The sequence below is a fragment of the Gadus macrocephalus genome, chromosome 17 (assembly GCF_031168955.1).
Source record: "Gadus macrocephalus chromosome 17, ASM3116895v1".
Taxonomy (NCBI): domain Eukaryota; kingdom Metazoa; phylum Chordata; class Actinopteri; order Gadiformes; family Gadidae; genus Gadus; species Gadus macrocephalus.
In genome coordinates, this window is record NC_082398.1 from 3,108,045 (window position 1) to 3,122,543 (window position 14,499).

The following is a 14,499-nucleotide window of genomic DNA, read 5'->3' on the forward strand; positions in this document are numbered from 1 at the left end:
CGCGTCTGTTGTGTCGCTGTGACCGGGGCCCGTCCGTGCGTCCGTCGTTCCCCCGTCAGCCTGTGTACGGCGGGATGAGGTCACGACCGGCAGCTGACAGGGCAGCAGGAACAAAAGGGGGTCGGGTCTGAATGGAGAGGAGGAATACTTGGGGGGGGGGGGGGGGAATGTGACGGGACGAAAAGGCTTTTAATGAAGAAGCTCAGAAAATGAAGTTCCACACACGGGCGGAAAAAACACTAACAGCTACAGAAGCACCCGGACAAAAGGGACATGACAGATGTAAAGAGAGCTGACAAGGGGACAAAGGAATGAACCGGTTTGTAGTGGGAGGGAGGAACGGGGGACGAGGGCGCGGGTGGGGAGATTGACAGAGAGGCTCAGGGGGGAGGAGGCGGGCTAAGGACGTGTGGTGGACAGGTGGAGAAGGGAAACTGAAATAACATGGCAACAAAGAGGCCGACTCCGGCGGAGTGGAGTGGTGTTATCTTCAGCCGGCGGACGGTGTGTTTTGTAGTCTCCCCACGATCCAACTGTCGTGGATCAAGACTCTTGATTCCAGCCTTGGCTCGCTAGCCACGGCTCGCAGCAACGGCTCGCAGCCGGGGCGGGGACACGACAGTGCATCGCTTCTCGGTTGCTCATGTGATCAGAGCCTCTTCTCTTTGTGTGATGGTGTGACCTTTTCTTCCACTCTCTCTCTCTCTCTCTCTCTCTCTCTCTCTCTCGCTGTCGCTCTCTCGCTTTCTCTCACTCCCTCTCTCGCTTTCTCTCACTCTGTCTGTCTTTGTGTCTGTATGTTTTTACATCCAAGTTCAGTTTGCGGAAAATTATAACCTATTCATGCTTGAGGGAGGAGGACAAGTCGGCGTGTCAACAAAAGATTTATGCGACTCGGTGCAATGTAAACAGATCTGGAGAATAAGTGTGAATAATTGATGATGTGCTGAAATTGCGTTGCTTAAATGTCACTCAAGAGTCGAGAAATGGGTGGCTGCGAAAAACCGGACACGCGTTGACCAATGAGGGGGTCGCCCTTTAAATGAGGTCATCTCATCTCGTCTTCTTCTTCAGTGGTACAATAGCACCCGACAAGAGGCTTACTGGCACCTACTGCTTATCCACTCCTAATATTCATTACAGTAGTGGATGGAAAAGCGCATACTCTTTCATTTTATTTTTTCGGATTTGCGGAAAATTCTGTAAAGTTGTCCCTGTCCTAACCCCCCTGCTGCTAACCAGATCAACCCCCTCCAGCAGTCGCCGGATATCTCAGCCCCCCCCCGGGGGCCAGACAGACAGATTGCCACGGGCAACACTTCCCCCTACCTCCAGGCCTCTCCGTCGCGTGGTGCTGTTGCGGGTTTCATTGTCCTAGTTCTGTAGTCCACGTGCTCACCCGTGTGTCTGTGTGTGTCTGTGTGCCTTTTCCCTTTCTCCAATAGAGTGTGGCCCGCATCAATGACATTGTGAAGCAAGTGCTATTGATCTTCCCCCATTTCTGCCTGGGTCGTGGACTCATCGACATGGCCAAGAACGAGGCGATGGCCAATCTGTACAGCAGCTTTGGTAAGGCACGTCCTTTTTTATTTTTCCGGTTGGTTTTTCCGTTTTATTTCTATTACAGTGTAGGCGTTTAAAAAGATAGGATTGCAACCATGTCTTGAGAGAGAAGAATATAATGACTCTTTTAATTCCAATCCATCACTCCACCTTGAAGCAAAATGTATGTATGCGTTATTGTAGGGTTGTATTTTTAATCGAGTGCAATGCCAATATTACAGTCTTTTTCTTCAGACGATGATGCCAAATTTCCACGCTCCCTTCAATCGGTCCTCGTCACTTTAAGTCCTCAAGGGAGCGGGGGGCAATAAAATGAGTTCTCCCAAAGTTCAACTCATCTAAAGGCTCATTCAGTTCCTTCAGAGGGACGGCACGCCACCGGTACCACGTAGTAGCAATCAATGGCCAATGAGAGTGGAGCATTTGTTCAGTTACACGAGGCCCACTGCTCTCTCCCAGTGGACACACACCTGTCACAGCCATTACATTTAGACAGTTAGTAGGTAGTGACAGGTAGACACGATGAGGGGAGAGGGGAAGACGGGAGCATGGGAGAGGTGTTGGAGCATTCTGAGAGGAGGTGAACAGGGAAAGTGAGGGAACTTGAACATAAGCGGTGTAGGTAAGGGATCCGGGGGTGATGAGAGGTAGGGAAGGAGTGAGAGAGGAGACGAACAGAGGTAGTGGAGGAGAGTGAGAGGAGGGTGAGAGGAGGTGAACATAAGTTGTGTAGGAGAGTGAGCGGGCTGATGGGAGTTAGTGGAGTCGCGTGAAAGGAGGAGAACAGAGGTAGCCGGGGAGAAACGGGGTCGTGGAGGAAAGGGATGGGGGGTGAGCTCGTGGGTGGATATTCAAGGTGAGAAGAAAAGCAAAAGTTGATGCGTGAAAGCGCTGTAGGTGACGTCTTGTCTCTTCGAGCGGAGAAGGAGGGTGAAAATAGCGGGTTTGATGAATCATTTGCAAGGCTGCAGTGGAGGGCATGACGAGGAAAGCAATCACAACTTAGAAAGGACCCGGTGGAGGAGAAGGCTGGCGATTTACCAGAGAATGAGGCTGAAAACGCTCTCCTTTCTTCCCATGCCTTCCCAGGCCAACCCCACACCATCGCCCCCCCTCATCCTCTCTCTCTCACACACACACACACACACACACACACACACACACACACACACACACACACACACACACACACACACACACACAGGCAAAGACACACACACACAGGCAAAGACATACAGGCAAACACACACACACACACACACACACACACACACACATACAGTCTGTTGGAAGATGAGGAAGAAAGGGTGCATGCATAAAAGACACAATAAAGATTCGTCCGCATGGTTCTTTGAGGGTGAATGTGGCGGATCTCCGCGGCGCCTCCGTAGAAACTGGGCGCAGGGATCTCTTTGAGGCGAGGTTGGAAAGCTAAATTAAGGGGGTATCACAAAGGAACCCTCAAACCGCTCTCCAAATGCACTTACTGGAATGAAGCGAATGCTTTAAAAGGGAGCTGGCCGGGGCGGTTAATAAAAACGAAGTCGCGCCACTCTGTAATGCAATTCGTCCTTTTAACTCTACCTCTGGGGCTTTTGAATTTGATATGACGGCCACGGCTAGCCGACACCATTAAAAATGGATGAAAGAGCCATTCAAACCCTCATAGAAACAATGGCCTCTCTTGTATCTCCTTTTCCGGTGGCTGGTATTTCCTATTTTCCTCTCTCTTCCTCCCGCAGGCGAAGACCGCTTTAAAGACCCCCTGGGCTGGGACATGGTGGGGAGGAACCTGTGCGCCATGGCCATCCAGGGGGCTGTCATGTTCATCTTCACCCTGCTCATCCAGTACAACTTCTTCTGCAAGCCCAGGTAGGCCTCTCCACCTCCTCCTCCTCCTCCTCCCCTCATCTACAACTCTAGTGCTCCTCCTCGCCATTCAACTCCCCTCCTCCTCCTCCTCCTCCTCTATTCCACTCTCCTCCTCCTCTTCCCCGTCCTCTCCTTCTCCTCTCCTTCGACTCTACTCCTCCTCCTCCTCCTCCTCCCCCCCATCCTCTCCATCGACTCTCCTCTACTCCTCCTCCTCATCCTCTCCTTCTACTCTCCTTCTACTCTACTCTCCTCCTCCTCCTCCTCCTCCTCCTCCTCCTCCTCCTCCTCCTCCTCTGCCTCCTCCTCAGCCTCTCCTCTTCTTCGACTCTCCTCTACTCCTCCTCCTCCCCATCCTCTCCTTCTACTCTACTCTCCTCCTCCTTCAGCACACACCCTGCTGTCCTTGAGCCAGACACCAGCGGTACCTGCTCCTCAGTGACACGTTGCAACAATGACATCAGGGGTTGTGAATAAACAGCAGTCAAGGAGAAATGTACGCAGTTGTCAAGTTTCCTTAGCTGTGTTTGTTTAGCCCTTCATGACAGTGAGTCCTGTTATGTATATAAGGAGCTATAGCTCATTGGATCATCAGAGCTTGTTCCATAGTTTGAACCATGGTTCAAATGATTAAATACCTTCAAGATATGTAAAGGTAACACTGGAAAAGCCGATGTTCTATATTTTGTTAAGCTATGATCGCTTATTGCATTGTCATGCACACGTCAAACTCTTCATCGGTTGGCCAAATCATTTGGTGGCTGATTAATTGATTTGCAAAGCATGGTTGTCAAGGAAACTACATTACAAGGAAACAAATGTGTTACGTCAGATTTTTGTTTTCTCCGGAGACATTAGTTTATTCCCATCCCCAGCCCGCCATCACGATTCCTTAGCTCCCGTAGACGATTCCCCTTTAAAGGTTCCACTCCCGCTTCTGATATTATTGCGCCGGTGACTAACCTCATTGCGCTCTTCCTCTTCCTCTCTTCTCCCTCAGGGCGGCCGGGGGAAAGTCATTATCTCAGGATCAGGAGGAGGACGAGGACGTGGCCCTGGAACGCCGGCGGGTCCTGCAGGGCCCGGCACAGCAGGAAGACCTGCTCCGGATCATAGATCTCACCAAGGTACCCTGTCCCAACCGCCTCGCTGTGCTCAGCCTCCCTTTGGTGCTGCAGGTCTCCTCTCTCGGTCCAGAGGAGAGCCACCATCAGAGCCACCATCTACAAACCGCCAGGGTTCATTTAAGAGCAGTATTAAGAAATGCATTGCAGTCTTACATTTACATTTGGGGGAACAACGCTTTTTTCCAAAGGGGTCTTACAATGAATATATTTATCAGAAGAAAACAACAATATTTCGATGTCGGTACAGTTAGGATGTTCATAGATCCAAGTGCCAAGCACTAACAATCGCTAGGTTTACCCATTCACGGTATATAACAAAGATAGCTAGGATAAGATGCTACACGATTCCTTCTTTAATTGTAAGGACGTACAACATACACTAAATGCGTGCATTAAGTGCCAGGACATATAACATACAGTAAGAGCGTAAGAGGGGTGGGTGGGGGGTACAGGTGAACTCTGATCAACTGAGTCTTGAGTCTTTTGTAGAGGCTGGTGTTGCGACTCTGCGGTCCTGACAGTCTTCAAACATTTAAAGTGTCACACACGTCACTCGCGGTTATTTTTATTTCTGCCCCAGCACCGGTCGTTATTTCACGGGTCACGTTGTTTATTATCAATTTGGTTTTGTAATTATGTTGATCCAACGCGGGGGAGAAGCACTTTAGAGGGCCCCACGCAACCCAAGGGCCGGCAATCCCTTACCAATAAATCCTGCTCTCTGCTGACACAGCAACTCTACCCTGTGCATCCCACCGCCGGGGACTTCATAACAGTGGCTGCTGCTGCATGTGTTCACTAACAAACTTTGAAGTATGTATACAGTGGTGGTCTGGTATGCCGAAGTGTTGACAACGAGTTGTTCGTCCCTATAGTTTACAATTCTGTCGCATGAAAGGGTATCTAAGAAGGTGCTGCTGCATCACAACCGGTGAAGGTGTCGAGTTTGGGTGTCTGTATGTCTGTCGGGCTGGAGTAGAACTGACTTGTGTCGGGGTATGTGGAAACTAGGCGAGAGAGCTCTTCCGTGGTGCTTAACCCGACCAGTTTAGGGTCATGTCGACGCTAGTTTAGGCAGCTGTCCGTGGTGCTGAACCAACTAGTGCATATGCGTCAACGCAAGGTTAGGGAGCTGTCCGTGGTGCTGAACCGACTAGTGCGTATATGCGTCAACGCAATGTTAGGGAGCTGTCCGTGGTGCTGAACCGACTAGTGCGTATATGCGTCAACGCAAGGTTAGGGCGCTGTCCGTGGTGCTGAACCGACTAGTGCGTATACGCGTCAACGCAAGGTTAGGGCGCTGTCCGTGGTGCTGAACCGACTAGTGCGTACATGCGTCAACGCAAGGTTAGGGTTCTGTCCATGGTGCTGAACTGACTAGTGCGTATATGCGTCAACGCAAGGTTAGGGCGCTGTCTATGGTGCTGAACCGATCAAGTTATTGTCACCGTTACTGACTGGAAACCAGTACGATTTATTTATTTGTATTTTTATTTTACAATTCAATAGTTAAATAAAGAAGTTTATATTATAAATTATTCTCAACACATCGGCCTGGCCTAAAGGAAAGAGCAGTTTTTATGTTGACTGCTTCCAATGTTGTGTTGGTCATACTAAAGAATGATTTATTTATTTTTTGTGAATAATACACAACATAAGGAACTTAATAAATTATAAAAAATCGCACATTAAATCGCAATCGCAATATTGGTCAAAATAATCGCAATTAGATTATTACCCCAAATCGTTCAGCCCTAGTTCAGATGCATCCACACCAGTCGGGTGAGTTTTCCGTGCTGCTGAACCCACAAGTGTGTAGATACGTCAGCGCTAGGCGGAGGAGCGGTCCATAGCGCTCAACCAATCAGCGGTCAGATGCTTCACTTGTGATGGAGAAGAAAAACCATCATTATTACACTTTCATATGCTCATGGCTCGCGTTTGGCTTTAATCAACTTCCACTCCCACGAGCGACCGCTAAGTGGCCCTAGGAGGGGAGCGAGGGCCCTGTAGTGGCTTCATGGCGCACCGGGGGGGGGGTCAAACCATGGCCTGCGCTTCGTGGTCGTTGCCATGGTTGCGCCGCAGCGTGGCGCACCACTCCCGTGGCCGAGATTCTAACACTCGGTCCGTCAGACAGATGTCTAGGGGCGGACTGGAGAGGTTCACTCCCACAGCACACTCGCCTCGTGTCGTTCTCATGGCAGCGCGCCGCTACCTTACACTCTGTCTGGCGTTCTCCTGCTCGCTCTGACTCGCTCACCTCGGCTGTCACGCAGGCACGACACACTGACACAGGCGTCGGAGGTGTTAGCAGGCGCTGGGTGAAGGGGTTTCGGTTAAGTGGGTCTGTCAGCGGCAATCGACGAAATTGCATTTGGCTGTACATTTCAAACGCCTTCCCAGTTTGAAATATTCCTTTATTGTTGCCTTTTGTTCGTTTTCTCTTGACGATTTTACACCCTCACTCAAATCTTTTTTTGTGTGCTATTTTTATATAATGGGTATTAAACCACTTAAAAGTTAACAGTGCTTTAACATGCGAAACAAAACCCACGGCAGGGAACGCATCTTTACATGAACAAAAATCATCCCTTACAAGGGAGGCAATGCTCCTCTTAGAGACCAGTAGCATCTCAGCCCGGTGATCCAACACTGGTGTGTTTCATACCAGGCAGACTCCCATGACCACCGCCCCTGGCCTACACTGTAACCCAAGGCCAGCGTCGGGGGGGGGAGAAGGGATGGGTTGTGTGCTGACCACAGCTGCGGCCCGTCTGATTACGGTCCGGACCCAGCTTTGATCAACGAGCGCCAGGCCTCGGCGGCCATATGCCCCAGGCCCACGGCTGTCGTAAATCTCACTATGTGTTTTGAAGCGATCGATGGGCCATCAGTCATTTGTCAGATCCTGTGCGCCTCCTCTCCCCTTCCCGCTCATCTATCTTGGCTTGGACAAATGTTTTGCTGTGTGTCCCCCTGCCACTAGCCTTTAGCCGTAGCGCTGTAGCACCTGTCGGCATATGTGTGCTGTTAGCCGTGGCACTATAGCACCGGTTTGCATATCTGCTGTTAGCTGTAGAGCTAAAGCACTTGTTAGCATGTTTGCTCTAAGTAGTAGAGCTACTGCATCTGTTCTGTTGGCTGTAGAGCTATAACACTTTGTAGCATTTGTGCTGTAACTAGTAGAGCTACAGCATCTGTTCTGTTAGCTGTAGAGCTATAACACTTTGTAGCATTTGTGCTGTAACTAGTAGAGCTACAGCATCTGTTCTGTTAGCTGTAGAGCTATTGCACTTGGTAGCCTATGTGCTGTTACTAGTAGAGCTACAGAATATGCACTGCTAGCTGTAGAGCTATAGCACGTGGTAGCCTATGTGCTGTTACTAGTAGAGCTACAGCAAATGCACTGCTAGCTGTAGAGCTATAGCTCTTAGCGTTTGTGCTGTCCAGGTCTCTCTTGATCACTCCAGTGAACAAAAGGATAAACACCGGAAGGCTACAACCCCCTTGATGGGTGTTGGAAAAAAATTCATTACACCAATTTAGTAGGTCCTTTGACATGTGTGAACGCCAGGGCAATAACTTAACTTTACACAACTTAATTTAGACATTGTGTTCTCTCCGTAGAAGGGCTTTTGTGCTGAGCACTTCTGAGACGCTAGGCTGTGATAAGTGGTCGTAAACACGCGCCCTGAAAGCCTGATGTGAACTTCCCAGCCCTTACTAATGGTGAGCCCCTTGTTGTTCACCGTTGTTTACTGTGTGTTGGTGTAAACGTTCGCTTCGAAGATATACAGCTCTCGTCAAGCTATTTTGATTCAGATTTTACTAGGCAAGAATAATTATGAACATTTGCAGAATAAATTCTTTCTTTCCAATTGTTTATCAGGATTTAACACCAAGCCTTTTTCAATGGCGCCTCTTTCGCGGTAATGTCTGATCGTATAGACTTTCTTAATACAACACGTCTAATTAGAACAAGAGCGATGGAAAAACAAAAGAATAACAGTTGTTCCTTCTTTCCAGGAGCGAATCCTTCCCCCCTGTGTTTCTGTTCATTATAAAAAAGTCCCCGTACCTGTCACATCATTCTGTCAAAACAACATCACACCAAAACAAACAGCACAGTCTTTGAAACGTCTCCCGAACGCCGCGTCGCTACGTGAAGCGACTACGGAAGCCGTCGTCCCGTCCCGAGTGTCATCCCAGGTTATATCCGTCTCTCTTCAACGGATCGTTAGCTCTCTCATCGACATTCTCTCGATTTCATTTCCGGAAAACTTTTTTGCTCAAAGTTTATCCGAAAAAGTTTCAAGTTCAGAGTCGAACGCGAGCCAGCTTTCTGAGGCCGGGCGTCAGGGGCTTGGAGGGGGGGTTTGAAGTGAGAGCCGGCCCTCGCCTCTCTCACCCTTTCTTGGTCGGCTACCTGATCTTGGTGGGGGGTCCACTCAAAGTCAGACTGCAAAATGCTCAGTTCTCCTTTGGTATGACTGATTCTATTGAAAACGAGCTTTTGAGTTAATAATAAAGTCACCAAAAATGGATATTATGCATCTATTTATGTACCTATGAAACATTCAGATATCTCAAAAATACCATTCACTACAGCACCGTATTCTCTGCCGTATGCAAATGGCGTTTGAAATATGACAATTTATATACAACATGTCATTGACCTTCCCCCGTCTGATGGGCGATTCAATTAAGTCCCATCCAATCAGATCCCAGGGGACCGTTCCCATTCCTCCCTATGTAATTCGCCTCAACACTAATTACCCGTTTATACCTGGAAGCGTGTCGCCTTCCATTAAGAGTCGGATTGGGTTTTTCACGTCGCCTCTTTCGGGGATAAGGTTCAGCGTTTTTAAACGCTGTGGTTTGCCCTCCCGCGGCGTCGAGACGCCTCTCTACGTCTCCACGTATGTGATTAAAACCCCTCACGCACCACACGCCGTCGCACGCCATCTCTCGCCTGTCATCTGCCGCGGCGGCCCAACCGGGAGGTCCGAGGGGGGGGGGGGGGGGGGGGGGGGGCTGCGTGGATGAGAGGAATGCACATCTGTGCGCCGCTGGAACGTCCTGGCACGCGACGCGTTGTCATCCGATGTCAAAACAACACGAGCGTCCGTGGAAAGACTGAAGTGAGACCGAAGAGGGGATGTATGCCGCAGTAGGTAGCGTTCTGCCGAGGTTCTGCTCGGACTCCCGCGGGAAAACAGGACTTCTCGCTCACGCCTGAACATAGGTTTGTTTTTCCCCGCTCTGGAACACGGGGTACCCTGTCAACGTGTGCTCCCACACCCCGTCTTACACACCGTGTTTTATCGTGCATTCCACCAAGACCCTCCCATCACCACCACCCATGTGACTAACATCACCGTCATACTTGTAAATGATCGCTACTCAGATTTAATGCATTAAAGTATCCCTCTTCGCCTTTGTCTCACGCTCCCTATTTCTCTCTGTCACTTTCTCACTTTCTCTCTCTCTCTCTCTCTCTCTCTCTCTCTCTCTCTCTCTCTCTCTGTCTCTGTCTCTGTCTCTGTCTCTCTCTCTCTCTCTCTCTCTCTCTCTCTCTCTCTCTGTCTCTGTCTCTGTCTCTGTCTCTGTCTCTCTCTCTCTCTCTCTCTCTCTCTCTCTCTCTCTCTCTCTCTCTCTGTCTCTGTCTCTGTCTCTGTCTCTCTCTCTCTCTCTCTCTCTCTCTCTCTCTCTCTCTCTCTGTCTCTGTCATTTCTGTTCTCTCACCTTTGTCTGTCTCCTTCTCACTATATCTCTCTCTTTCTCTTTCTCTCTTTCTCTTTCTCTTTCTCTTTCTCTTTCTCTCTCTCTCTCTCTCCCCCCCCCCCACCAGGGCAGGCTGGCCGGGCCGCTTGATTGATCTCACCTGTCTGTTCTCCCCCCATCACAGGTGTACCCTGGGAAAAAGACCCCTGCTGTGGATCGGGTCTGCGTGGGCATACCTGCTGCAGAGGTGAGCACAGCGCTGCACACACACACACACACACACACACACACACACACACACACACACACACACACACACACACACACACACACACACACACACAACTACGCACAACTACACACACACACAACTACACACACACACACACACACACACACACACACACAACTGCACACACACACACACACACACACACAACTACACACACACACAACTACACACACACACACACACACACACACACACACACACACACACACGCAACTACACACGCAACTAGACCTATACACAACCAGACTTTACCCCTCACTGAGACATGGACACTTTGGAGAATAGAAGAGTAGTGAAGACTTGCTTTCGCTTCTTGAAACTTTAGCCTAACTGTTTTATTATTGGGCTGATATAATAATATCAAGGTGAAATTGGTTGGTTGGTGGTCCAACCTCATTGCTGCAATATAACTGAGACATTCAAACTGCAATCAGCCGTGTCTGCCTGACTGCTTATTATATCGACGGGATTCAATTGGGATTTGATTGAGTCTCAGGGTTCTCATGTGTTTGTTGGACTAGAACCATGAGACTCCACCAAAACATCAGGTTATCGGAACAATGGGAGGAGAGGAACAACAGCTGATTGCACGTTTAAATTCAATGTATTATCGTGCAACAATACGTTGATTAGTTTACCCACTTCAGAGGAGAAGGGTAGCTGCTGAAGTCGTTGTTTCAAAAACATCCTTAGTTAGTATTGCAGGCTGTATACACAAACACACACGTATTGTGTTTATTTGTATATTATAGGCGATTGTCAAATTTGATTGATTTGTTTCGGAGGCATATCATATATTTGGTTTGTTTCAGACATACAATTATACACAAAATGATGAATGCATAACGATTAAGGATATTCACCTGGGTTGTGCTCCCTTATCTCAATGCCTCGTTGAAAATAGTCAATTAATACACGATGAGTCTTCCCCAAGCGTTTCTGGCTGCCACAGTTATATTAGTAATTAATCGACCACGTGATAATGCTACACTTGGACGATGGTGCCTTCATTCCACGTTCTACCTGTTTTTCTCTAATTTCTTTGTCATAGAGCACGTGCTTTACGACAAAGAAAAATCGGGAAAATTGGAAAATACAGTAGCGTGGTAACGGCCGTCTTTTCTTTATCGTGAATTACGTGGATTAATGCTACTCAATGGCGCCCCCACATGGATGCCAAGGATACTTTCATATTTATACACTCGCTTAAAGCCGGTGTCAAAATTTGCACACAAAAAGTCTTGAGGCGAACCCCCACCACCACCCCCGCCTGAACCAACAAACTCAAACAACAGCCCTGAAATACACTGACACGGGCAAGTAAATCCAATTGGCTCGTCGCCACCAAGTCAAACCTTTGGTCGTTGGCCCCAAATCCCAAATGTAAAGAGCAGCCAAATAATGTAAGGTATAATCTTTAGAACACGCACACACACGCGCGCGCACACACACACACACACACACACACACACACACACACACACACACACACACACACACACACACACAGATACACATACGCACACATATACACACACACACACACACACACACACACACACACACACACACACACACACACACACACACACTCACACACACACACACAATCACACACACACACACACAATCTCACACACAAACAGAGCGTGTTTTTCTTGCATTATTTACCCTGAGCATTGCCTCTTTCGTGGGTGAAACCACCTCTCACCGCACTCCCGGTCACAGACAGCCCGGGATGAATGATTGACAGAAATCAAATACACGTGCAGGAGCCGCCGATGCTAAGCTAGGTCACTGGAGAGGCAGCTTCCCGTCAGCCGCTTTCAAGGGAGCTGTGAGACGGAGGGCTATCGCCATCCCATAATATAATATGGGAGCGTGATGTGTTTTTCTAGCGCTCGTACGCTTTTCGGCTGGGGAGGATGTATAAGCTCTTAGGCCCTGGATGCTCCGCAGTCCAACCATGCGATACTTTACTAGCACCAGACTGGAGGGGGGATTGTCGTCGCAGTACTGGAGAGTAATGAGAATTGCCACACATTATTATTTAACACTTTTTTGTGATAAAAGGTTAAGCTAATTTATTGTTTTATAACAACAATGGAAATCTCCAAAAATCGACCTTTATGCACAGTATAGAGTAGTAATGAGGTCAATACAATATTATATTATTTTCTCTTTTGTGCTTGAAAAGATGCCAACTGCCAAATAAAAAGACGAATGAACATTCAGGTAATTAGGCTGATGCCAAAATGGAAAGGTGTTTCAGTGTTTTGTTTCAGATAGTAATGGTCCAAATAATGGATGTGGTGAAGTTAGGGTGTAGCTCTTTTATGTAAACGTATAAAAAGCGTATACATCATCTAATGTGTGGAACTCCATTGATTCAGTTGTGTGTTTGTTATTGCATCTTATCACTCCGCCAGAGTTTATTGTCTCATTTATTTATTCGAGGTCGGCATTGACATTCGGAACTCATACATAAATGTGTTTTTATTCATAATAAATCTCCATACCGAAGACATCAGCCTCAAAATATACATTCACTTGACTCACTTGAACCTGTGTATCACAAACAAACTCCAGCACTCTAAACACGTACTAATAATAAATCTTGTTTGTCTGCATCATATTCATGGGAATATGATTTTAACTAAATATTTATTTATTATAGATTTGTATATTTAGTGGAAACTTTCCATGTCTTCCCCTTTTAAAGTGAGGAAAAGAGTGCTCCCGACTTTTCCGAAAGCCACAGAATAATCAGAATCCTGTTGTGTGTTTATAGCTCTCAGGAGAGAGACACCCAAGAAAACCAATGCTCCTCCAAACGGAAGAGGCTTGCAACAATTATAACTGCCTATTTACAGATGGCCTTGGCTGGTCGGGAGAGCATAATTCCAAAGTCAAGGAGGCATCACGCTCCTATAGTTCTCTATAGTGACCTTTGGAAAATCGATACTTCTCTCTCGTTTAATCCGCTGTATCCCGGTTTGTCGGTTGTTTCGTCTGCAACCCCCGACAAAGAAGCAAAAGCTCCCATCGCTTGGCGGTCAGGGAGATTTGGAGAATGGCAGGACAGAGGCGGAACGCTTGCTCGGTCCCATGTCGATTCATCCGAAGGGGTTGGTTTAAAACCTACAGAAGCACGACCGCGGAATCGGCCGACAGTGTATCGTTTAAGATACGAACGTGTTCCGATGAACTGAACTGGTTTCAAATTAACTGTGAAATAATGAATATTTTTTTAAGAAATACATGCACCACAAATTCAAGCACCGAACTGGCCTACTAACAACCTTTATTGCCTTGTGTGGGAAAGAAACAAGACGGTTCCTTAAAGTCTTTGGTTAAAATGCTAACACACCCACTCCATTTTCGCTAACGATTGTGCTATTTATGTAGTCATTTTCTTGCGCTTTTCCCTCGCCAGTGCTTCGCCTGCTGGGAATCAACGGGGCGGGGAAGACCACCACCTTTAAGATGCTGACGGGGGACATCCCAGTCTCTGGGGGCGAGGCCTACCTAAACGGATACAGGTGAGCCCCTAACCGCTAGCATTAGCGCTAGCCTTGGCTAGCGACTCATCATAATTAGCCTCCCAAGATGGCTGCTGGCCGGGTATGGGGGTGGGGGTGGGGGGGGGGGGGGGATGGCGCCTGGGGATTACAGTCTGCCTCGTTGCAAACACTAGCAGTTTAACTATTTCTCTGTCTATTAGTCTGGCTATTAATCAGTTGGTCTGCGTCTCATTCTTTCTTTCGTTCTTTCGTTCTTTCATCCTTTAGTTATTTTGCTCTTTCATCCTTCTCAATTTCTTTCTAAATTTCTTTCTTTCTTTCTTTCTTTCTTTCTTTCTTTCTTTCTTTCTTTCTTTCTTTCTTTCTTTCTTTCCATCTAGCTCTTATGTTTCTC

The 14,499-nt window shown here is 47.9% G+C and overlaps 1 protein-coding gene across 1 annotated transcript in view; it reads left to right on the plus strand.

The window, feature by feature from the left end:
* The window catches only part of LOC132445713 (phospholipid-transporting ATPase ABCA1), a 119,075-nt gene extending 104,948 nt beyond the window's left edge, over positions 1-14,127 (plus strand). Inside the window, exons 32-36 of the mRNA XM_060035830.1 lie at positions 1,446-1,569; positions 3,306-3,435; positions 4,436-4,562; positions 10,474-10,564; positions 14,018-14,127. Of these exons, the coding sequence (XP_059891813.1) occupies positions 1,446-1,569; positions 3,306-3,435; positions 4,436-4,562; positions 10,474-10,564; positions 14,018-14,127 (582 nt within the window). The remainder of the gene's footprint in view (positions 1-1,445; positions 1,570-3,305; positions 3,436-4,435; positions 4,563-10,473; positions 10,565-14,017) is intronic.
* The last annotated feature ends 372 nt before the right edge of the window (positions 14,128-14,499 follow it).